The sequence below is a fragment of the Onychomys torridus genome, chromosome 21 (genome assembly GCF_903995425.1).
Source record: "Onychomys torridus chromosome 21, mOncTor1.1, whole genome shotgun sequence".
In the NCBI taxonomy this organism is placed as follows: Eukaryota; Metazoa; Chordata; class Mammalia; order Rodentia; family Cricetidae; genus Onychomys; species Onychomys torridus.
Genome location: NC_050463.1, coordinates 33674904 through 33697403, shown reverse-complemented (window position 1 = coordinate 33697403; position 22500 = coordinate 33674904). Strand labels below are relative to the sequence as shown.

General features: G+C 51.9%; 1 protein-coding gene across 1 annotated transcript in view; it reads left to right on the top strand.

Annotated features, from left to right (window-relative positions):
• The window catches only part of Kcnk3 (potassium two pore domain channel subfamily K member 3), a 35618-nt gene extending 25352 nt beyond the window's left edge, over window positions 1-10266 (top strand). Inside the window, exon 2 of the mRNA XM_036171350.1 lies at window positions 8879-10266. Within this exon, the coding sequence (XP_036027243.1) occupies window positions 8879-9825 (947 nt within the window). The 3' untranslated portion in view covers window positions 9826-10266. The remainder of the gene's footprint in view (window positions 1-8878) is intronic.
• Window positions 10267-22500: the final 12234 nt, after the last annotated feature.

Below are 22500 nucleotides of genomic sequence, written 5' to 3'. Positions count from 1 at the left end.
AGATTTTGTTGTTGTTGTTGTTAGATGTTATTATTTTTGCCATTCTAACTAGGCCCACACAATGGTGCACACTGGTAGTCAGTCCCAACACTCAGGAGACTGAGACAGAAGAATCACTTGAGCCTAGGTGTCCCAAGCCAGCAATGTGGTAAGATCCTGCCTAAGAATATAAATTGTTATTGTTACTCTTATTAATGCATTTCTACCTATAAAAGTAATAGAGGGTTGGGTATATAATTCAATGATAGATCATTTGCTCAGCATGTGCAAGGCCCTTGGATCAACCCTCAGTACTATAAAAGAATAATAATAGATGTTTTGTAGAACATGTAAAACAGTGTGAAAAGGAAATTAAAATCAATAATAAGCTCATTATTTATGGATAAACTCTGTGAGCTCTCTGTTACATCTCTAGCTCTTTCCCTGTGTATGCATATGCACTTTTTTGTCTTTATAGATTTAGGATAGGATCCTACTATACAGAAAGCGCTGTGCCTACTGTTTTTTGACATAATACAGTGGTTTTCTATGTAATTAAGAGACTCCTCAGGAATAGCACTTTAATGGCTGCACAGTATTCCACCCCATAAATATACCTTAATATGTTTAACTAAACCTTATTGGTGAACATTTGGAGTGTTTACAATTTTTCACAGTGAAAATGCTGCTATAAACATCCGTGTTCATAAATCTTTGCTCCGATCTCTGGTTATTTTCCCAGCAGAGATTCCTAGAAGTGGTACCACCGGGTCCTGGGTAATGCATTTCTAAGGATCTTGCTGTGTATACGAAACTACTCTCCTGGGAGAGTCTGATGGTCCCCACACATTGGTGACAGTGCCACGAGGGCCATTTTCTCTGCCCCTAATGTTTCTTCCTGTACATCTTAATGTCAACAGCTCCCCCTATGGGAACCCTGTATCTTCCTTCATCCCTTCAGAGATCAGGACAAATGCCACCTCCTTGTAGTTCTCCCTGACACCCCAGCTGGGGTTCTTCACCTCCATCCCTCCTTCTGTTCGTAACCTTAATCACTCCCCAAATTAGCCAACTCTGTCATATCTCTCAATAGCTAGTGTTGTAATTACCTTTGCTTTGGGGAAAACAAGGAACCTTTAAAGTGTTTCACTGTGGGGTTTCATCTGATTTACTTGCATGTGGAAAGTGTCTTGAGATCAAGGACCTGGGTTTGGTCATCTGGTCTACCTCTCCTGGCCGTATTTCCCAAGCTTGAGTGTAGCCCAACTGCAAGCTAGCCTTGAGTTGAAGGTCACTTTTAACCTTGCCTTACTGCTCCTTGGCCTGGTGGAATGGACAAGGCTGCACCCCTCTGCAGCATTGGGGAAGGCAGAGAGGATAGACCAGGATATTCAATTCCTCACTCTGCCAGTGACTTGTGGTATATGGATCTGGTCCTCTGCTTCTCTCTAGGCCTTAGTTTACTCCTCTGAAAAATGGGTAAATTGAACCACCCACATCCCCACACTGCAGCACAAACCCCTCTTGAGGACCCTGCTTGAAACCTCTCCTCTAGACCTATGAGCCCCCCCACACACAAAGCCAGCCCTGGGGGGGAGATGGCCCAAAGGAGCTGGGCCCTGAGGCGGGCCTGGCTGCAGGCCAGACTGTGTCTGCAAACACTGACCTTGGCTGCTGCAGGGATTTTCCATGACACCAGCACCCTCCCTCTCTACTCCCCCATTCCACGTGGGCCTGGGAGGTTGGGGGCGGGGCACTGGAGCTCTTCTGCATAAGAGGTCCCCAGTCAGTCACAAGGACAAACAGACACCTGTGGGTGGGAGACAGCCTGAGAGTGAGGGGAAAGCCAGGAAGTCAAGAATGCGGGGCAGGTGTTGAGACGGCACAGAAGAGGCCCCGGGAGGGGGCAGGGCGGAGAGACGACAAGATGGGCACCTTGTGGCAGAACTGTCCTTCCAGGAGTTCTGGCCTGGAGGGTGACAAACCCCAGACCCAGTTCTGCCTGCTCATCCCCACCCCCACCCAAGGCCTTGGAGCCCTGGTGGCTTCTCAGACCTAGCTTTCGGCTGAGCCGGACCTACAGCAGTGGGATGCCTTTGGAGGCTAGAGTTGGTTTCATTTGGAGGGGAAGCGGTTAGAGCAAGGGCCAGGGCTGTGAGTCAACAAAAGATGGCTGACCCTCCCTGCAATTAAGAATCTGGGGGGAGAGGCATTTGGTGGGTCACCATCACAGACCACACAGACCCCAGAGCCTTTGCCTTCTGGAACTTTGACTTTCTGGGTAGAGCAGCAATTGCTGATCAGCTCCCCACCCTCCTCCTCACCCCCCAGGTCCTGTGCACGACACCAAAGGGACTTGCCACTCTGGGGACTCCACCATGGAAAGAGGGCACAAAAAAAGGAGGGCATGAGCAAGGCCCTCCTGGTACTTTGAGGAAGTCCTAGAAGCTTCTTAAATGAGATGGTGTCTGAGGAGATCTTCCAGAGGAGAGGAGAGCACCCACACTCTCTGCAATGTCCACTAGGCCAGCTGCCCCTCCCGTTGCCCTCAGAGCACGGCCTGGGTACCAAGGCCAGACACCTTTCATCTCATCTCCTTTAATGCACCCATTCTGGTTCTGTGCCTCATCTCCACATTGCTCCTGTCCCCAGACCTCCAGCCCTTCAGGAGGCACAGCCCCCAAAAGTCACCTTTTCCAGGTGCCCGTGGCTCAAGCCTGACTGCCTTTTCCACCCACAGGCAAGTAGCTCTTCAGGTATCCCTTCTCCAACCTCCTGGAGTAGGCCCACACCCAGGCTGCACCCGCCTTCTAGGCCATCCCCTCTTCCCCAACCCCTTGTTTGCGGCCTCAACCCAGTGTGCAAAGCCTTTGGGTGTCTTACACCCCAGGTCACCTCATTCATCTTCCCCTTGGGACAGACATTAGCCCTAGCCAGGGCCGTGTTTACTCAAGATAAGCAAGTCTGCTGAGAGACAGAGTACAGCCAGGAACTACCAAGGTTCTAATCTGCCCAGGGATGAGGATCAGAGGCTCAGAGTCAGAGCATGGCCTGGAAGAAGGACCCCAGAAGTTCTTGATGTAACGAGGAGTGCTTCCCAAACTATGCTTGGAAGAACCCTTGTTTATCAGTACACACTGTGATAAAAATTTTCCATGGCCAAATACATGAGAAACATATAACACATTCTCCACCTCTGCATAGGAACACAGACAAGTATGACCCTGTGACGATGAAGTCACATGGTGAAAAATCCAGCTTAGTTCCTATATTCCCCAATTTAATTGAGCCAAACAACCCTTTTCTTATCTGACCCTTAACATATCATGGCACTGGTATTTGAGGAAATTAACCTTTAAGAAATACTGATCATACAGCGTTAGTGCTGAGGGGAACATCAATGGCTGTGCAATCTTAGGGGCCCAAATACATTCACATTCACATCTCAAGTCTACTAGTTCACCAAATCTCCACAACAACTATATGAGGTCCATACTTCACTGTACCCATTTCATAGACGAGGAAGTTGAGGCTTCATGGCTCACGGAGCCTGGCCAAGGTGAAGAGCTGTTTGGCTGCAGAGCCTGTGCTCTTTGTGTGTCCCTGGACTGCATATTCCCTGCCTATCTGCAGCATTTCCAACATACAAGGATAACTTCATTCTACCTCACAGAATCAATTATCCCATGCTCATCTGAAGTTCTGATTGACAGGTGGGTTCTTAATTGATTTCGATGGGGGAAATAAACTAATTAGAGTCTTGACAATCATCTACGTGGTGCCCGTTGCGCGTAGTAAAACAGCGCATTTGATCAACACTTCACAAATGGAATCTTTGATCCTATGAGTGGGTGGGTGAACAGAGAAAACACTAAAAGACATTCAGAACAGAAAAAAAAATAGGTAGGGTAGGAACTGGGGACAGGAAGGGATAGGGAGGACACAAAGCTAGTCCTCACCAAACTCAGGGCAGACCCTAGCCTCCTGCCTTCCAGTTCCCCACACTTTGCTCTACTAAAGCTGTGACCAGGGACCCACCTTGGGGCCAGCTAGGCCAAGGGTAGGAGGCGGGCAGCAAACTCACACACTCCCAAGGCCAGTGGGGAGCAGGTGGCCAAGACCAGGCTATTACCAAGCATTTAGAGTTCTGCTTTGAGTACAGGGATCCAGGCCCTTGGGAGAAGAGACCAGTAAGTGGGGAGGGGTGGGGACAACCCCTCCAGGCCCTACAGGTCTCTAGAAGCCAGAGCTACAACCAATGTCTGAGTCCTTAACACCAGGAAGAAAAGAGAAGAGAGGCCTGAGGCTTCCAATGCCATCTTTTAGCTTCCTGCTGCCCTAAAATATTTATACTAATAATTAACATGTCCAGCCATGGCTTCCTTAGTCGAATTCTTTTTTAAAAGAGTTTTATTTTTTTAATTACGTATACTTTGTGTGTGTGTGTGTGTGTGTGTGTGTGTGTGTATTTTATGGTGTATGTGTAGAATTGGTATGTGTAGAACTCAGAGGAACTTGTAGGGGTTGGTCCTCTCTACCATGTGGGTCCTAGAATCAAGCTCAGGGCAGCAAATGCCTTTATCCACTGAGCCATCTTGCTGATCCCGGTGGCTTTTATACCTCTAGTCCATCCCAGACCCACCTCTTAGTGAAGTTGCTTCTCCTGATGACTTGCCAGCCCTGGCTGTGAATGAGTGGGTAGAGCTTCGGCCACACCTGAACATGCTTTGGCCACACCTGAACATGTTCAGCAGCGACCAGAACACAGTTTTAGAATCGAGCGTCCTGGGCTACATCCTGGTCACGGCACTTACCAGCTGTAGGTCTGGAGCATGTTGCTTTCTCTTTCTGCTCCTCTGTGGCTTATCCACACAACACAAGGACTGGACCAAATGATCATTAAGGACCTTTATTTACATCGGTGGTGGATTCAGGATGGGAGACGGGAGAGGAGGAGAGCCCTGGTGAGTGCTCAGAGAGACAGCCACCAGAGTCTGTGTTCAAGATATGAGTTCTGGCTGTTTGGCCCAACAGGTACTGGGAGAAGTTACCCAAAGCATCAGCCCCAGAGAGTAGCCCCTGTGTGTGTTGGTACCCAGAGGAACTGGCAGAGCCCCTCCCAACCAGAGACTTGAGGAGGCAGCAATGGGTAATTCTTTTTACCTTCTCCCTTACAAAGCCAAACTAGGCCCAATGCTGCCCCACTGCAGGGGGACAGGGTTGGCCGAACTCCCGGTGACTTCCCAGAAGTCCAGGGTCCCCTGGGACTGACTCCACCCTAGCTGGCAGTCCTCCAAGCTGGGCACCCACGTCAGCAGGTCCTCGTGGCTCCTTTGCCCTTTCACCCAGTGACAATAAGGCAGACAAAGGGATGGGCATGCTCACCCTCGGCCCCAAGATGAATAGTGTCTGTCTCCAGGGCATCTCCCTGGCAGCACCCTTCCATTTCTACTGTGCCTCATCTGGCTTGAGACAGTGCCTCAAGCTGAAGCTTCACATGGAATGCGTTTCCCTCTGGGCCTCAGTTTCCCTTCCTGACATGCATTGGCGTGAATACAGAGTCAGAAATGCCTAGTGGCCACAGCCACCTCAAAAGTCCCCTCCCAACTTCTCAATCCCAGCTGTAAAACAGAAGTCAGTCACAGGAGTGACCTTGGGGGATGTTAGTGAGGGCACAGTTAAATTTTTATCCTAAGGGTGAGAGTTTTTGATTAGTGACCCTGACTTGTGGTAGGGAGTGACGGCCAGCTTGGCCATCTACCCCAAAGGTCAGGCACTGGCTCTGCCCCTGGTAGGAACCTCTGGTCAGGCCTGGATGAGTCACTCGATTTAAGAGTCACCAAGTTGGGGGTGTACTTATGGTTCAAAGTAAGCTCTGAGCACCGCCCCTCTTGGGGGTAGCGAGCTGGGCAGGAGCAGAAGGATGAAGGGGGCGGGGAGCACCGTGGCGGGGAGGTCGCTGCACCTCTGGGTGCCAGGTGAGGCTCCAGGGCATTGCCTGAGGGCGTAGACAGCAGGGTGGAGCAGGAGGGCTGTTTTGTAGGCAGCCTATATGGGCAGAGGATGCCAGGCAGGTGGGCACTAGGCACCTGAAAAGCTGTGGTCTTTAACGGAACCCAGGGCAAGTCACTAAGGGGTGGAGGGGGCATATAAAAGGTTCCTTCATCTGGTGGTGGCTATGATGGCTCCCCCCACAGGGCCCTGCTTCTTGGCCTGTGTTCCCGAGGGCCCCTGCCAGTTGTGTACTCTACAGGTTCCAGAAGACACCCCCCCCCCAAGCATTTGTCTCCTTTACTGCCCCGGGGCAGATCTGATAGTTCCCTAGGGCATGGTATAGCAGTTTTAGGTCCCCACCCAGCCCCCAAGTGCAGACAAAGCAAATGAGCCCAGAGACAGAAAGAGATTCGCCCAGTGTCACACAGCTGGGGCCGTATCCACGTTCTGCCCTGCCTGTGGAAATCTGCCCCCAGGGTCCTGTCTGGGGTGGAGGTGGGGGTCCATATAATGTGTGCTGCTGGTCTAGGGGACAGGGAAGGATAGGACAAGAAGCCACTCTAGCTGATGGTTGTCTAGCTGCCCGGCTGTCGAGGTGAGTTGTGGTCTGGCTGTGGGGCCAAGCTGGCGGGCACAATCTGTTCTCACACTGCCAGGGTGCGGATGGGCCAGGCACAGGCACCATGGCTCGGCCGCTCCACTGCGCAGCCTCTGGCAGATGAAGGGACACAGCCACTGGCTAGATGCCGCATCGCGGTGGGGGTGGGGGAGGCCATTCTAAGAAGACTTCACACCCCAAACATCTGTTCCCAGACCTCTCTGAACTTTAGGATTCTAATGGCCCTAAGCTGGCCGAGGTAGTTCTACTGGAATGCAGCTGCCCCCAAGCCTGGAGATCTCCTGGAAACGTGAGAGTTCTCTGCCACCTCCTTCATTATTAATCAGGGAACTATTGTTGGGCATTTGAGATGTGCCAGGCTCTAGGCTAAGTGCATCACATACATCATCTCACTTAATTCCCCCCAAAGTCCTTGCTGCGTGTGACATATTAGCCCCCATTTTACAGATGGGAAAACTTGCAAAGCTCACAGCCTCCCGGCTTGACATGTAGTCATGAAGTGTATTTGGGACTCCCTTGGAAGGCAGAAGTTAGAGGGGACCACTGTGGTTTCACCAAGGCTCCCTCCCAAGTTGATGTTTAGTTTTGTATAGTTGGGAGCCCTAGAGGCCACAGATGAGCCTTCTCAGAACCACCCACTGGTCACTTTCGGCTAGGAGGAACTCGGGAAGACTGCTTGGAAGAAGCAGTGTTTGGTTGAGATTCCCTACGATTCAGAGAAGAGGAAAGCTCGGAAACCCCGCCCACATTCTTTCATCCTCATGATTATCTTAATAAAAGCTGAAGTGTTTATGCTCTCTGGTCCTGATTGGCGAAGCGAGTGGCCAGAACAGAAGATTTCGTTTTCAAATAAAGGGACATGATCAAAGACAGAAAGTCATTAGTTCATGGTCACAAAGCTACAAGTAACAAGGCCAGAACTTGTGCCCAAGGCTTCTGGTTCCCATTCAAGGTCCTTTCTGCACCTCTCCCAGGCAGCCAGGAAGATTTTGTTGTTATTATTTTGAGAAAGGTTTACTCAGCAGCCCAGACTGCCTCCCCGCCTCTCACTCTCCTGCCTCAGCCTCACACACCCTGAGGCTACAGGCATGCACCACTGCACCCAGCTCAGGGCAGATTTTCTGGTAGTCATTTTATGATCAGCTCAGAGGGGTGGATTGGACTCTGCCTGGCTCACAGATGGAGAGAGTCCATGCAAAGCCTGGAGAGTAGACACGGAAGAGGAGAGGACCATAGAGATGGTCTAGTTGGTGATGGAAACACACCTGAAGGACACTCAGAACTCCTGCCTTGCCAAGGGCAATGTCCCACCCTCACACGGACAGAGCCTACTTTTGGACCAAGTCCTATGGGCAGATCCCAGTCCCAGGCAGGGTGGACAACCTGAAGTACAGACAGGTTCATGCTACTGTGGTGAGGGAGGGCACTGCTAAGCCAGCTGCACAGGGAAATTGCAAGTCCCCAGTGGCCATCACTCACCCCACCCTGCCCCACCCTGCCCCACCCTGCCCCACCCTGCCCCACCCTGCCCCACCCTGCCCCACCCTGCCCCAATAAGCTTTGACTGTAGCAGGGAAACCATCAAGAAGCAAGAAGCCATGCATGCCCCAATTACCCCCTCCACACTGCATCACCATGTCAAAAGCCATTCCATCCCACCATCTCCCCTTATAGCCATGGGCACTGAAGCCCGCAGAGGACAGGAAGCATGGCAGAGCCCACAGGAATTAGACAGGAAGCCAGCTCTCAACTGCCTGACTGCCATTCCCACACATCCGCTGCCGGTGGACAAACTTCCCAGCAAGTACCAAGCTCCTCTCTCCCGGAGGCATGAGACATTTGTGTTTTTCAAGAAAACAGATTCAAGTTCAAACTCGGATTGCTAAACTTCTCGACAGTATCACCTGGAAAGTCACTGACTCCTCTCTGCCTTCTGGGATTCCAAGGGTTTGGCGCCCAAAGTGACAGGACACGGATGTGCCCGTGTGTTGAAAGGCAGGCTCAGTAGCCAGCTGCGGTGGCAGACATGGTGGTACATGTCTGTAACCCTAGCACTTGGAAGGCAGAGGCAGGAAGATCATTGTGAGTTCAAAGCCAGCCTGGTCTACATATTCAGAGATGCAGGCTAACCATGGCTCCATAGCTAGCTAAGAAAGAAAGTGGTGTGTGGGGGCGGGGAGGCAGGTTGAGAACCTGCAAGGTGGCAAGGGAAGGGGGCAGGCAGAGGAGGAGGGACCCCTGCCAAGCCAGTCCCAAAGTGTGTACTTTCTCTCTTCTCTCTTACAGGCTATGGTCACGCAGCGCCCAGCACGGACGGTGGCAAGGTGTTCTGCATGTTCTACGCGCTGCTGGGTATCCCGCTCACACTCGTCATGTTCCAGAGCCTAGGTGAGCGCATCAATACCTTGGTGAAGTACCTGCTGCATCGTGCCAAGAAGGGGCTGGGCATGCGACACCCCGAAGTGTCCATGGCCAACATGGTGCTCATCGGCTTCGTGTCGTGCATCAGCACGCTGTGCATTGGCGCCGCTGCCTTCTCCTACTACGAGCGCTGGACCTTCTTCCAGGCCTATTACTATTGCTTCATCACGCTCACCACCATCGGCTTCGGCGACTACGTGGCGCTGCAGAAGGACCAGGCGCTGCAGACGCAGCCGCAGTACGTAGCCTTCAGCTTCGTGTACATCCTCACGGGCCTCACGGTCATCGGCGCCTTCCTCAACCTCGTGGTGCTGCGATTCATGACCATGAACGCTGAGGACGAGAAGCGTGACAAGGAGCACCGTGCGCTGCTCACACACAACGGCCAGGCGGGTGGCCTGGGTGGCCTGAGCTGCCTGAGCGGTAGCCTGAGCGACAGCATGCATCCCCGCGACCCAATCATGTGCCCGGCGGCCGCGGGCGGCGTGGGTATGGGCGTGGGTGGCAGCGGCTTCCGCAACGTCTACGCCGAGGTGCTGCACTTACAATCCATGTGCTCGTGCTTGTGGTACAAGAGCCGCGAGAAGCTGCAGTACTCCATCCCTATGATCATCCCGCGGGACCTCTCCACGTCCGACACGTGCGTGGAGCACAGCTTCTCGTCGCCAGGATGCGGTGGCCGCTACAGCGACACGCCCTCGCACCCCTGCCTGTGCAGCGGGACGCAGCGCTCGGCCATCAGCTCGGTGTCCACGGGCCTGCACAGCCTGGTTACCTTCCGCAGCCTCATGAAGCGCAGGAGCTCGGTGTGAACCACAACCCAGGCCTGCAGCACCTGTGAGCCAGCGGGGTGGGGGGTCCTGCCTGCAGAGGCCGCAGGAGTTGACCAGGAGGCCCCACCCAAAGACGCCTTCGGGCCCCGTGGGAAGTCCCCAGCCCACCACCACCACCACCTCCTCTATTCTTCCCTAGCCCCTACTCTCCAACTGTGCAGGCTTGCACCAGCCAGCAGGAGACCGGGCTCTGAGGACCCCTGGAGCCCCCATCAGAGCCCGATCAATTCCAAGAAATGTGAAACTTGGGAGGTGGGGAGGTGGGGACCGCAGCCACTAGGAGCCTTTCGGAAATCTGAGAAGCTCCCCAGTCCTCAGAGGCCCTGCTGGGACCCAGAACCCTTACCTCCCGAGGGGACTTCTGTTCTCGGGGGTTCTTTGGTTTGTTTGTTTGTTTTTTGTTTTCTGGTTTTGTTTTGTTCTGGGTTGTTTGTTGTTTTTTTTTTTCATCTCTACTTATACCTCCCCTGGGTTCTCCAAAGCCCACGGTGTCTTTGACCAGGTCACGCCCCCACTCAACCCCACTCTGCTCTCTCATCTCCAGTCACGTCTCCCAACCTTCCACTACCTTCTGTGTCGTTTTATATTTTTTATTTTTGCATGGCTATGCAGTTATGGAAGAAAAAAAAAAAAAGGAAATCCCAGCGGTCCCTAAAGCTAGTCCCCAGAGGGCAGGACAGGGAGAAAAAAAAAAGTGGCAGGCCACAGGAGTTAGAGCAAAGTGAGTGTAGAAACTATGGCTTCCAACTCTGCAAGGTGGCAACATCCTTAGGTGAGCTACCTGGAGTCTGATGCCATGCTCAGGGCTCCTGGGAGACTCCAGCCTTCAGGATTGCCCTTGGAATCTGAAACACAGGCTCCCGCTTGCTGTCTGTCCCTGGCTGCTGTTACTGCTGCTCACCTACTCTTCCATTTATAGTGATTTTTAGCACCGGAAACCCTGTCCTACCTACATTCATTTGAGTGTACTAACACTCGAGTTAGGTCACCTGGGCAGTTCTTATGGCCATTTTATTTTTATTTTTATTTTTTCAGAAGAGGAAAACAGGTAAAATTACTCGCCCCAGGTGATGCAAGTCTTGAAGGGGAACAAGAACCCGCAAGCTTGTTCCCAGCCCAAGTGCTCTTCTTTCTGGCCCAGCCTACTCTCAGAAGCAATGGGCAGCACCCTGGCCTTGTGTAGGCAGCTGGGGCTTAAACTAGAATCAGAACCCCCGTCAGAGCCCCCCTGCCATGGCTCTGCCTCTGCTACTCTTAGCCCAGAGACTGCGGCTCTAAATGGACCCTTGTCTCTGTTCACAAGCAGGGAAGTCCTTGGGACCGAGGTAAGCAAGACGGAGTCGCACGGACTAAAAGCCAAGAGTTGGGACTCTGAGAGTTCAGGGATTGGGCTGAGCAGCCCAGACAGCTGGCAGGTGTATCCTGGGACATTATCCCTGGACTAGAAGCCAGGATGGGTACCTGCATCCTAAGTCACTAGACTAAGGCTTCCACTATAGCCAGGAATGCCCCTCTCGGGGAGAGAAGGTATTGGACCTGGTATGCCCTCTACCTCCTCCACCTGCAACCCAGGTAGGGGGTGGCAGACTGTTGGCTTGCTACTGGGGACAAGCTAGAGATGGGATAGTGCCCAGGGCAACAGAAGGGTATGTGTGGGGCTGTGGGTATGGCTCAGAGGTAAAGCACTTTCCTAGTGTGCTTGAGACCCTGAGTTTCATCCCCGGCACCAGGAAAAGGGGGAAGGGAACAACCACCCCCCCACCGCCCCCACAGCTGCCTTCCACGAATTGTTCCTAAGCCTAGCTCCATATTGCTGAGCAAGGCCAGCCTGACCATTTGGCAAACTAGAGAGAGAGCCCCACCATGTCCTCCAGGCCCTGGCGATCCCTAGGTGGAAGGAATATGACCTATGTGTAGCCCCTGTCCTTGTGGAAGAGCTGGTCCATGTGCCAAGGGAGTGGGACCCAGGAGCTGGAGAGGTGCCGTCTGTGTTTATGTTGGGGCGGAGGCAGTACTCGCTGCCTCCGTCCTGTGTGTGACCCCGCCCTCGAGGGGTCAAGTCCTGTCAGATCCGAGGGAGCCACAACCAAAGTTACAGAGAGGGTGGGAAGGCAGCAGCGAGTGGCCCTAGGGTTCTGAGCATGGGGGACTGCTTGTCTCCTGTAGGGTCTTGCCTAGGGAACTAGAAAGCACTGTCACTTCCTGTCTCACCCCCTCCCACTGCAGACAACCTCTCTGCTTCCCCAATGCCTTATGCCTGGGCACACTGCCACAGAATATGCAATATGTGTGGGTGACATGCCCCACACCCACCCGGGCAGCCCCTAAGTCCCCAGGCTGTGGCTGCCCTGGCACCCCTCAGCAGCTCCTGCCCATCCGTCTTCACATTGAGAATGGCGCCTAATAAATGCTGTCCATGGAGACCAGGCTCTGGTTCCCGCTCGCTCCTCTGTCATTGGTCACCTCGGTTGCTGCCTAGCCGTTCACTCACCCTGTCCCACCAGGGTCTACAAACGTGGCTGGTGGATTGCCCTCGGGCTGATCAAAGTGCCTTGGGAATCTGGTGTAGAAACCCGGGAGTCAACCCTGGCTTCCCTTGGTAGTTTCTCAAAAGATCTGATCTCTTCGATCTCATCCTGGAACAGACTATGAGAACAGGACCTTAGAAACGGCTGGGTCCTGTCCCCCTTCTATACATAAGTAGCCTGAAGCCAACAAGGACAAGTCACTTGCCCTGAGTCACACAGGCATGAATGGTAACCCAGGATAAGAAGCAAAGCTGGGGCTTCCCCCACTTTCCCTCCTCACCTGGCCTGCAGAGTCCAACAGAACTTCGGGGAGTAACATGACCTCCTTCAGCAGAGGCCCCTGCCTCCAGTGGCCTGATGGACTCCAACACACACACACACAAAATCACTTTCAAAAGGGGCACATCACAAGTACTTTTCCTTAGGGTACATTTTTCAGCATCCTCAGGCTTAGGAATGGACCTCAGAGAACAAGACAGATATATAGAAAGCAGATAGACCCCACCCATTTGGTGCCAGCACCTAAATCAACTAGCCAATGGGCTTCCAGGCTTCCCTGAGCATGAACTATAGTGATACCTTAGGCACCACAATCTTGCTACACACCATGACTCACAACCACCCTACCACACTCAATATGTGCATATCCATTCCTTGTACACACGCCAGCTGTGACCCACTCTGATGATTTTCTTTACCTATCTATAGCTTGCTGTCCTCAGACTGACACACACACTAGAGGAACAAGGGTCTGGGGCTGGGGGCACACTTCCCTAACCTTCCCTCCTACCTACATAGACCTATTGAAGAGAGAAGGGGACATGTTTGTGGGGAGGGAGATTCTAGGTTCAAAGAAAAAAGGGGTAAAGGCTGTGACCTCTCCAAGATACAGCCAGCCTCCCTATGATGCACCTCTGGCCATCCCAAGGTTTTAGGACATGTTCATTGGTAATCTGCTGCCCTCAGGGTGGGCACAGCAGAACCCTGGCTCACCTACTCCTAAAACTACTCCATCGCAATCAGGGCTCAAAGGCTCCTGCTTCTCTTAGCTCTCAGAAATGCAGCGTCAGCAAAGGTGGGTCCTTCTGGAGGTCAGTGGTGGCCAGCACAAGGTCACCCATACTTCTCAAGCAGTGTTTTCAGGACACAAGCATGATGGCTTTTGCCCTTCTTTCAACATCGCCTGGGCAAAGCTACCACAAACAGACGTTGCAAGGATTCCCAGAGGGGACCCCAGCCCCACCCACAGCTCCCCAGAGCTCAACACTAATACGGGATCTTCATGTCCAGACACTGCCAACCCCATCCTCTTTACCTCTGAGGCTACCTGAACTGAAAGACACAGGAAAAACAGAAGCTGCTAATCTGCACCGGAGAGGGAGTGGGAACAAATATCCTAAGTTCCAGCGTGGCGACTTGGGTGTGCATCAATGGGAACAAGCTTCCTGGGAGCCAAGAGACAAAGAGGGATGCCATGATAGCGCCTCTCTAAGTATGTGTCAAGTGACTCATAGGGAAGGTGCTGAGCGGGCCTTGGTGACTCACACCTATAATCCTCAGTGCGGGAGACTAAGGCAGGAAGATGGACATGAGTTTAGGGTCAGCCTGCCTATATAGCCTGTCTCAAAACACCAAAAGGGAAGAAAAGGGTAGTCCTGGATCAAAGGAATTTGATAGAAAGCTTCACAAGTCACCCACTGTTGGAACCCCACAAACTTCTTAGCACAGTAAAGGTTCTGAGAGGTCCCACAGCAAAAACACTGCTTTTTTTTTTTTTTTTTTTTTTACTTAAACTGGGGCCAATCAAACTCATTCCACACCAGCTCCTCTGTTTGCCTGACACTTGTTCACATCCTGGATCCCCCAGTGTGCTTTGGGACCTGCTCAAGATGTGACAATCTCGCTGAGAGAGAAATAGGTCTCATCCATCCCTCTTGTCCCCCATTATATTTGAAAGGATCTAGGGGCTGTGGATGTAGCTCAGTTGGTAGAGTACTTGGCCTAGCAGGCACAGAGCCCTGTGTCTGCTCCCCATGCACTGCATAGAGGTGGCAGCACATGCCTATAATCCCAGCACTCCAGAGGTGAAGGCAGGATGATCAGGAGTTCAAGGTCATCCTTGGCTACCTAGTGAGTTTAAGGCCAACCTGGGGTACACAGGATCCTCAATGAAAGGGTGGATGAATGAATAAACAAACAAACAAGTAAATTTAGGCCTCAATGATTTGTAATCCATCTGTAACTGACAACTCTAACAATATGAAATACACAAGCAAAGTTCACTATGTACCAAGTCAAACAAGGCTCAGAGCAGCACTCTGGTCCAAAACCAGACAGTGAGTTGGTAACACAGCTGAGCCTGGGACCCAGGCTAATGGCTACATGGATGAAGCATGTGTCCTCCCTCACCCTATTAGACACTGCCTGGCAGTGGTCATTGTCTTCAGAAAAGGTTTGGCCATTGAGGAGTATGAGACCAAGGTTCCCTCTCTACCTCACCTCACAAGGCCAGTCTCGGGTGGATTCGGGGTCTCCTGTGATGTTGCATCAACAGACCTCTGGCTGCTCCTACCCTCCTTGCCAACCGATATGGAGAAATGTGTGTGTGTGTGTGTGTATGTGTGTGTGTGTGTGTGTGAACGGGTCCCCAGATCAAAGGGCCAATTCCTACCTGTCGGAGGAAAGGACTGGGTTCACAGTAAAGAAATGATAGGTTCAAGGTCAAGCAGCAAGACAATGGTACAGCCAGGGCTAGTAGTCATAGATCCTGGCTTGTACACACACACACACACACACACACACACACACACAAACACAACATACAGAGACAGAGAGAGAGACAGAGAGACAGAGAGACAGAGAAACAGAGACAGAGAGAGAGACAAAGAGAGAACAAGTGAGCCTGGATCCTCGGCTTCTCACTGGGAGAAAGTGCTAATCCTGGAATTGAGTCACTCTGATGCTGGAAATTACCTCACATCTGAACAAACTGGGAGACTCACGCCCCCTTGTCTCCCAGCTGCATAGAGGACTCGTGGGTGGGACTGTGATGACATGGGTCTCTCTGATCCCTTCTAGCCAGTGACACACACACAAAACACCTAGAGGGTCCACATCGAAAACATTTGACCACCAGGACAACATTGTAAGTTAAACATGAATTAACACCCTTATCAGGAAGACCAAGGTCTTGCCATTTGACTAAGGTCACAGAACTTGGTATCAGAGGCACTGAGCATAGACTAAAGTGTCTCCTCAGTAACTGCTGTGCTGGGCCAGGAAAGCAGTCAGGTCCTGAGAGATCTGAGACAGCCAGTGCCCTGTTGTTTACAGCCTCTCAGAGGGCTGGACAGGTCCCAGACTTAGGGAGAATCCAGGTGGACACAGTTCCAGAAGTCATTGGTAAACAGGGACAGAGAGTGGGGACACTTCACCCATTTCACCCTGTGCCCTGGACTTCGGACCAAGACCAGTAGAATGTCCAGCCAACAATCCCTGCCCTCGACAGGAGGGGACAAAGATCCTGCCTTTGACCCAGGCCACCTCTACACATCTTCACAGTTCTTGTTCCCAGGAAGAGGGCACCTGTGGCCGGGTCATCCATAGCCACAGAATGTTATAGTCTCACTTCAGGAGGCCTGAGATCTTAAACTCTCCAGCGTCAGGGCTGTAGAGACACTGTGAGGGTTAAACCCTGCAGAGCAAGGCTGCCCCCAGCACAGGGGGTCTGCCAGGTCCTGCAATCCACTGGCCTCGCTCTGGACCTCACCCCTTCTTTAAGAGTCGTGTTCTGCCTTAATATGAGGAACCAGGAAGCTCTAGACATTTGCCTGCCAGGGGCCGTGTAGAGATGTCCTTCTGGTCCTTCCCAAAGGAGGTCCCAGAGGTTGGAGAATGGGCCCTCTAGGACCTGGGACTGAATTCCACTCTCCCACTGTACTACACCCAGCTTTGCCTCTCAGCCCCTCCCTAGGCAAGAATCTGCTGAACAGACCCAGCCCACAGGACCCCATGCTATGGGTGGCCCCTCCCCCCACTACATGGCAGTTCTAAGGACCACCATGTCTTCTTCCCATTGAGACAAGAACTGCTTTGAGGTTCTCACCAGAGGGCAGATGATGTCACCCAAACAAGTCAAGATGGCCCTCCAGATGGACAGGAACTCCCAGGCCTTCTTAGGTTAAATTCCCAGCTGTTCTGCCCCTTTCCTGTAAATGTACATCTAGATGCCCCACCAGCCTGGCCCCTTCTCAAGAACAGCTTCAGCATTTCTCTGGCCCAGGGGCTTGATGTGCCACATAGACATGCCACGTAGATGTGCCACATAGGCCTGGGCCCAGCCAACACAGAGGTGGTGCTTGTCCCCTCCTCCTCTCTGAATGCCATTCCCCTAGGAACAGAAGCCAAGCATTCATCGACTTTCAGAAAGCTGCCTCCTCTGAGTTCACAAGCCACCAAGACCTCACTGGAGTTTGTCATAAGAGCCATGGTGGCAGATTCGGTGGGCTACCAAAGCGAGAGCCGTTCCAGCAATCTTCTGCTTGATGACAGCGTGCTGACATTTCTCAGAGGCTCATCCTTCCCCAAACCCAAGCCCTGGGACTCAGCTGATCCTAGGGATGCCAACATTAGGCTCTGTCTCAGGTTGGAGCTCTCCAGGTATGGCTTCAGTGGGACTACCGGGAAAGGCCTTCTTCCTGTAAAGGCATCAGAGGGAAGGAAATGCCCCTATACTTTGACTAGATAGGCCTATCTATGTACCTGTCAGAACTATGGCAGCCATCTTGTGACCTTGAGGGAAACATTGTCGACCCGAGGAAGATGGTAGAGGAAGAAAGGATGAGAAAGGGCTTTGCTGGCTTACTGAGAAAACCCAGGGGCCCCCACCTGGAGGAGCTCTTGTCTGGAAATGGAAGGTGAGGGACCCAAATGGATTTTCTGCTACTGGCTACTGAAAACCCCATGGCCCTCAGACTTCTGGAATGGGACGTGCGCAGTCTTAAACCTGGAAGACCCCAAGGAAGAAGAAACGGGTTTGGCTGGATGGTTTGTTCACCTTCCCTTCAGAGTCTAGCGCTAGCCTGGGTTGCACCTCTTATTCCTGACTCTTAAAAGATATTGAGGGCCAGTGACAAAGACGTGTCGCCAACCTAGGCTCTAAAGAGGCCCCCAGGCCAATCTGGTTCAGTTGGAAACTTCCATTAAATGCACTGAACACTAGTGTTTCCCTGCTCCCAGGACAGACCAAGCCTCCGGCTCGGGCAAGGAACTTAGACATGGGAGAGATGCAGCCTCCTCCACTCCCTCTTTCTATTTCTGGCTGTTCCACAGCCAGCTGGGAAGAATGAGAAAAGAGTCTGCGGAACCCTCTCTGAGGCCAGGATGCAGGTGCCAGCCCTCACTGGGGTCCAGAGTCCTTGCAGGAGCCATGGAGAGGCAAACTGATTTTTCCAAAGTGCTGCCCCTAGAGAGCCCCACAGCCTCCTTTGGTCCCCAAACCAGCCCTCGGCTATGGTTCATTGTTCAGTCAGCACATGGGATACTCATGCATGCTGACCATGCCAGATAATGCCCATGAGACCCTGCCACTCCTACTTCTGTTCTACCCTGTCCGTCACAGGAACAGAGGAGGAGTCAAGGACAGTCCCAGAGAAGAGATGCCCTCTCTTTGCAGGGTGTTTAAGCAAGTCCTGCTGCCACCATGACTGGGTTACATGCCCAGGCCTTTTGTTTTTGTTTTTGTTTTTTTCGAAACAGGGTTTCTCTCTGTAGCTTTGGAACCTGTCCTGGAACTCACTCTGTAGACCAGGCTAGGCTCGAACTCACAGAGATCCACCTGCCTCTGCCTCCTGAGTGCTGGGATTAAAGGCACCACTGCCCGGCATGCCCAGGTTTTCAACCAGCAACCACAGCCATCCTCTCTCTCCCATCTTCCTCCCTCCTGCTAATTGTCTGGACTGGGGTGAATAGAGAACATCTCTTTGTCCTTGGCTGTGTGTTCTGTTGGCAGATACTTAGGTGAGAGAAAATATTGGGGTTACACACCTTGGGGCCAGCTTCTCCTGTGCTGGGACTGACTTACCGCTCCGTTCTGTGCTGATACAAGACGGTACACTTAGACCATACCAGCATCCCAGGTTTTCCATGATGTTCCAGGGTCAAAGCCCTGTCCCATATCACATCGATTCCTCCCTTCTCTCCAGCTCCACATCTCCCCCTGATTTGATAATCCAGCCTTCAGGGCCATTATTCAAGCCTTTGATAAAAATATCAAAGAAGACAGAACCAGATAGCAGGCTCTTAATTCCAGATGACATTTATTCCAGCATGTTCTTTGTGAACTGTTGCTGGCCCAGCTCCTCACCTCTTTCTTTTAGGTATACTCTAAAACAGTCCCAGGGCAGGTGGCTGGATTCCAGTCATATTCACGACACCCTAGTCTCTGGGATGTCACAACCTGGGCTGGGGGACTTGAACATTCTGAAAATAGTGGATGTAGCTCCGTTAGTAGAGTGTTCGCCTAGTATGCACAAACCCCTGAGTTTGATCCTCAGCACCACAAAAACCCAGGCGCGAAGGGCACATGCCTGGAATCCTGGCACTTGAAGGGTGGAGACAAGGTGGTCAGGAGTTTAAAGTCACGAAGTCACCCTCAGCTACCTAGCAAATGTATCTCAAAGATAAGAAATCCAACCAAAGTAAAGGTAGAAAAGAAAGAAGAAACAACTCCCTCACCCTGCTCAACAGCCCACCAGCCACCACCTTATCTGAACCGCCTCATGTCAATAAGCTGGGCTGAGTCCCCACACCATCCCGACTCCTGTCTCGGACTCAGCCTTAATCAGCTCAGACTCAGCTCCTTGCATAGGTAACTTATCTACCCGTGAGTGAAAGGCACAAAGGACCCTTCTTGGAGCACTCTGGGTTGGAACTGCCCCCAGGAAACTTGATGCCTGGGGGTCTGGCAAGTGTGCAAAGCTATATTCAGAAAATGCATGTGGGAGCTGGGCTAGAAGTGGGGTGGAAGTCTCCCACCTCCCCTGCAGGAGGGGGTGTGATTAGCTGTATCCAAGAGGCACGGTGGAACTCCGTAAGGTCACCCAACTGGTAAGGATCAGAAACCAGGTCTCAAACCCATTGTTATTATTAGCTCCGAGGAAGAACAGAAAGACAGGGAAAGTGAAGGGACTTGAAACTGGAAAGGAGACCCTTAGTTACCTCTGAGTCTGGTTGAAGTCCCTCTCCATCAGAGAGTCAAGGGTTCCAGCACGGGGCTGGTGAGGCTTAGCAGGTAAAGGCCTTTGCATACAGGCCTGATGACCTGAGTTTGATTCTGGCATCCCATAAGGAGACAGAAGAGAGAGAACCAACTCCCATGAGTTATCCTCTGACCTCCGCCTGTGTGCTGTAGCTCACATGCCCCTGCACTTACATACACATACAAAGCAAATTAATCAACATTTTAGAAAGGATTCCGCCGGGCGATGGTGGCCCACGCCTTTGATCCCAGCACTCTGGCGGCAGAGGCAGGTGGATCTTTGTGAGTTCAAGGCCAGCCTGGTCTACAGAGCAAGATCCCTGTCTCAAAACAAAAACAAAAACAAAAACAAAAACAAAAACAAAAACAAAAACAAAATAAGGCTTCCATCACAATTAACACTTACTGTGAAGGTTGCCTACCCTACACTGAAACAATATTCTTTACACAGGGAGCTGTTTCAAATGAGCCTGTTTTAAAATATAACAATGAGCCCCCGCTTAAGACTTAAGCATAGAGAACCTTTGAGTATGGCCTGTTTCCCTTCCCAGCAGCAAACCTACAATTTCCTGGAAATCTCACAGGGACTCCTTGTCCAACCCCTGTGACCCATAGCTTATCAGACTGCAATCCTATCCTATCCCAGGCACCTGAGGAACCACAGCATGACCTCATTCACCAGAAAGGGGAGGGGGGAATTTAACAACCCTTTCAGAGGTAACTTGAAAGGAACCAGAATCATGTGTATGGCTACTGTTAAGACCCTTAGGTATGACTCTATTGAGAAGCCAACATCCATGCTTGGGAGTGTCGATCCTTCTTCTGAGTGGTTCTCCTAGGAACCTCTGTGCTTAAATTTGTGTTAAAAATTGTCTCCTAATAAACTCTAACTCTGTTGCTCACTGAGTCATCCTGAAATTCTTTTCTGAGGCAAAGTCAAGAATCCTGGTTTTGGGGGGTCGGGGACGGATACACCTTTAATCCCAGCACTCAGGAGGCAGAGGCAGACGGATCTCTATCTACAGTTGAGGCCAATTTGGTCTACAGAGTGAGTTCCAGGACAGCCAGGGCTACACAGAAAAACCCTGTCTTGAAAAAGATAGAAAGAGGGCTGGAGAGATGGCTCAGAGGTTAAGAGCACTGACTGCCTTTCCAGAGGTCCTGAGTTCAAGTCCCAGCAACTACATGGTGGCTCACAACCATCTGGTGCCCTCTTCTGGCCTGCAGTCATATCTGCTGTATACTAAATAAATAAAACGTTTTAAAAAATCCTTTTAAGAGAGAGAGAGAGAAGGAATCCTGATTGTTTCACCTGAGTAGAGATCTCTGAAAATAACTCTGCAGAAGCCTAGAGGGATGGCTCATCATGCTGGAGTTTCTGCAGCTAAGCCTGGAGACCTAGGTTCCATTTCCAGTACCCACATGGAGCAAGGAGAGAATCAAATATACAGAGTGTCCTCTGACCTCTGTACACAGGCTGTGCATCACACAGGCACACAGACAGTAAGTATGTAAACTGTGATTTAAGAATTCCTGGGACTGCCGTGGGCCACGGTACAGGGCCATATCTCTGACCTAAGCCCCCGTGGCATTGGCAAACATTCCACATACGCTGCTCTCTGGTTTTCATGCTTTTCAGGCTTGTCCCCCACCCCACACACACACCCCAGGCACTAGTGACCCTAGGCAGGGCAGCCACCTCAGAAAGAGGTGAGCCTGAAGCCATCCCTGCCTGACTCCAGGGCAGTGTGACAGGCTGAGGGGATGACATCGGGCCATGAGAAAACCACTCCAGTGTTCCTAAGACCCGTGTGACTCGGGATTGATCTTGGATCTAGCATCAGAGACAGCGTGAGAACCTGCTGTTGTCTGACCCCAACCTCTGCCACAGCAAGCAGCTGGACAGCCCCTCTCTGGGATATAACTAGGGCATGCTGAAGTTGCTGAGAGGAAAGAGGGAGATGAACCAGCTGTGGAGTGGAGGCTCATGGGAGGGAGCAGGGATGGGCATACCCAGCTCCACAAACCCCACAATCAACAGGGTAAGTCTGCTGCATGAGGCAGCTAATTCTGTTCCTAGGAGTATGTAAGCACAACCTAGACAAGCTTAGCTTGTCACATAGATGGTACCTACATTCCTTTCTAATTCCAAACTAGAGCTAGAACCCCCAACCCTCCAGAATGCCTAAACTTCAGAGACGCACCCTTTGGGTTTCAGAGGCTGGACCTGAAGAGCCTAGAACCCCCAAGTCCTGATCTGGTGCACTGGGTTGGGGGTGGGGGTGCATGGAGTATGGTAACAAGTGGGAATTCCAATGGTAGCCAGAGGGACCCTTAGGAAAAGGCTGCGAGTCCATGGCTTCTTGTTTTAGAAGGGAAGGAAGGTTCAGAGAATGGAGGGATAGACAGAGTCAAGGGTGACAGAGCCAGGGCCCTGGAGCTCCCTGGCTACTGCTACAGAGCCTCATCTGAAACAACCCCCCCGGTTCCATCAGCAGGCAAAGGCCAAGCAGACCATGAGGGTCAAGGAATGCCACTGAGCCCTGTCCAGGATTATGCTGCCAAGACCCCTGAGAAAATGCACCAGTGTCCAAGCTGCCATCCTGAATGAGAAACATCAGGCAGAAAAGAGCAGAACCTGGGGATGCGGCGCCGTGGTGAAATACACGAGCCTGCATTCAGTCATCAGCACCAAGTGATAACAGCAGAGGCTTTAAGAGGGCACACGCTGCGGCCAGAGAGGTGACTTATTAGGTCAATGTACCTGATGCCAAGCCTGATGACCTTGAGTCCCAGGACACATATAGTAGAAAGTCTCTATATACAGCCATGGTGCATGCACCACCAACCTACATACACACATACAGA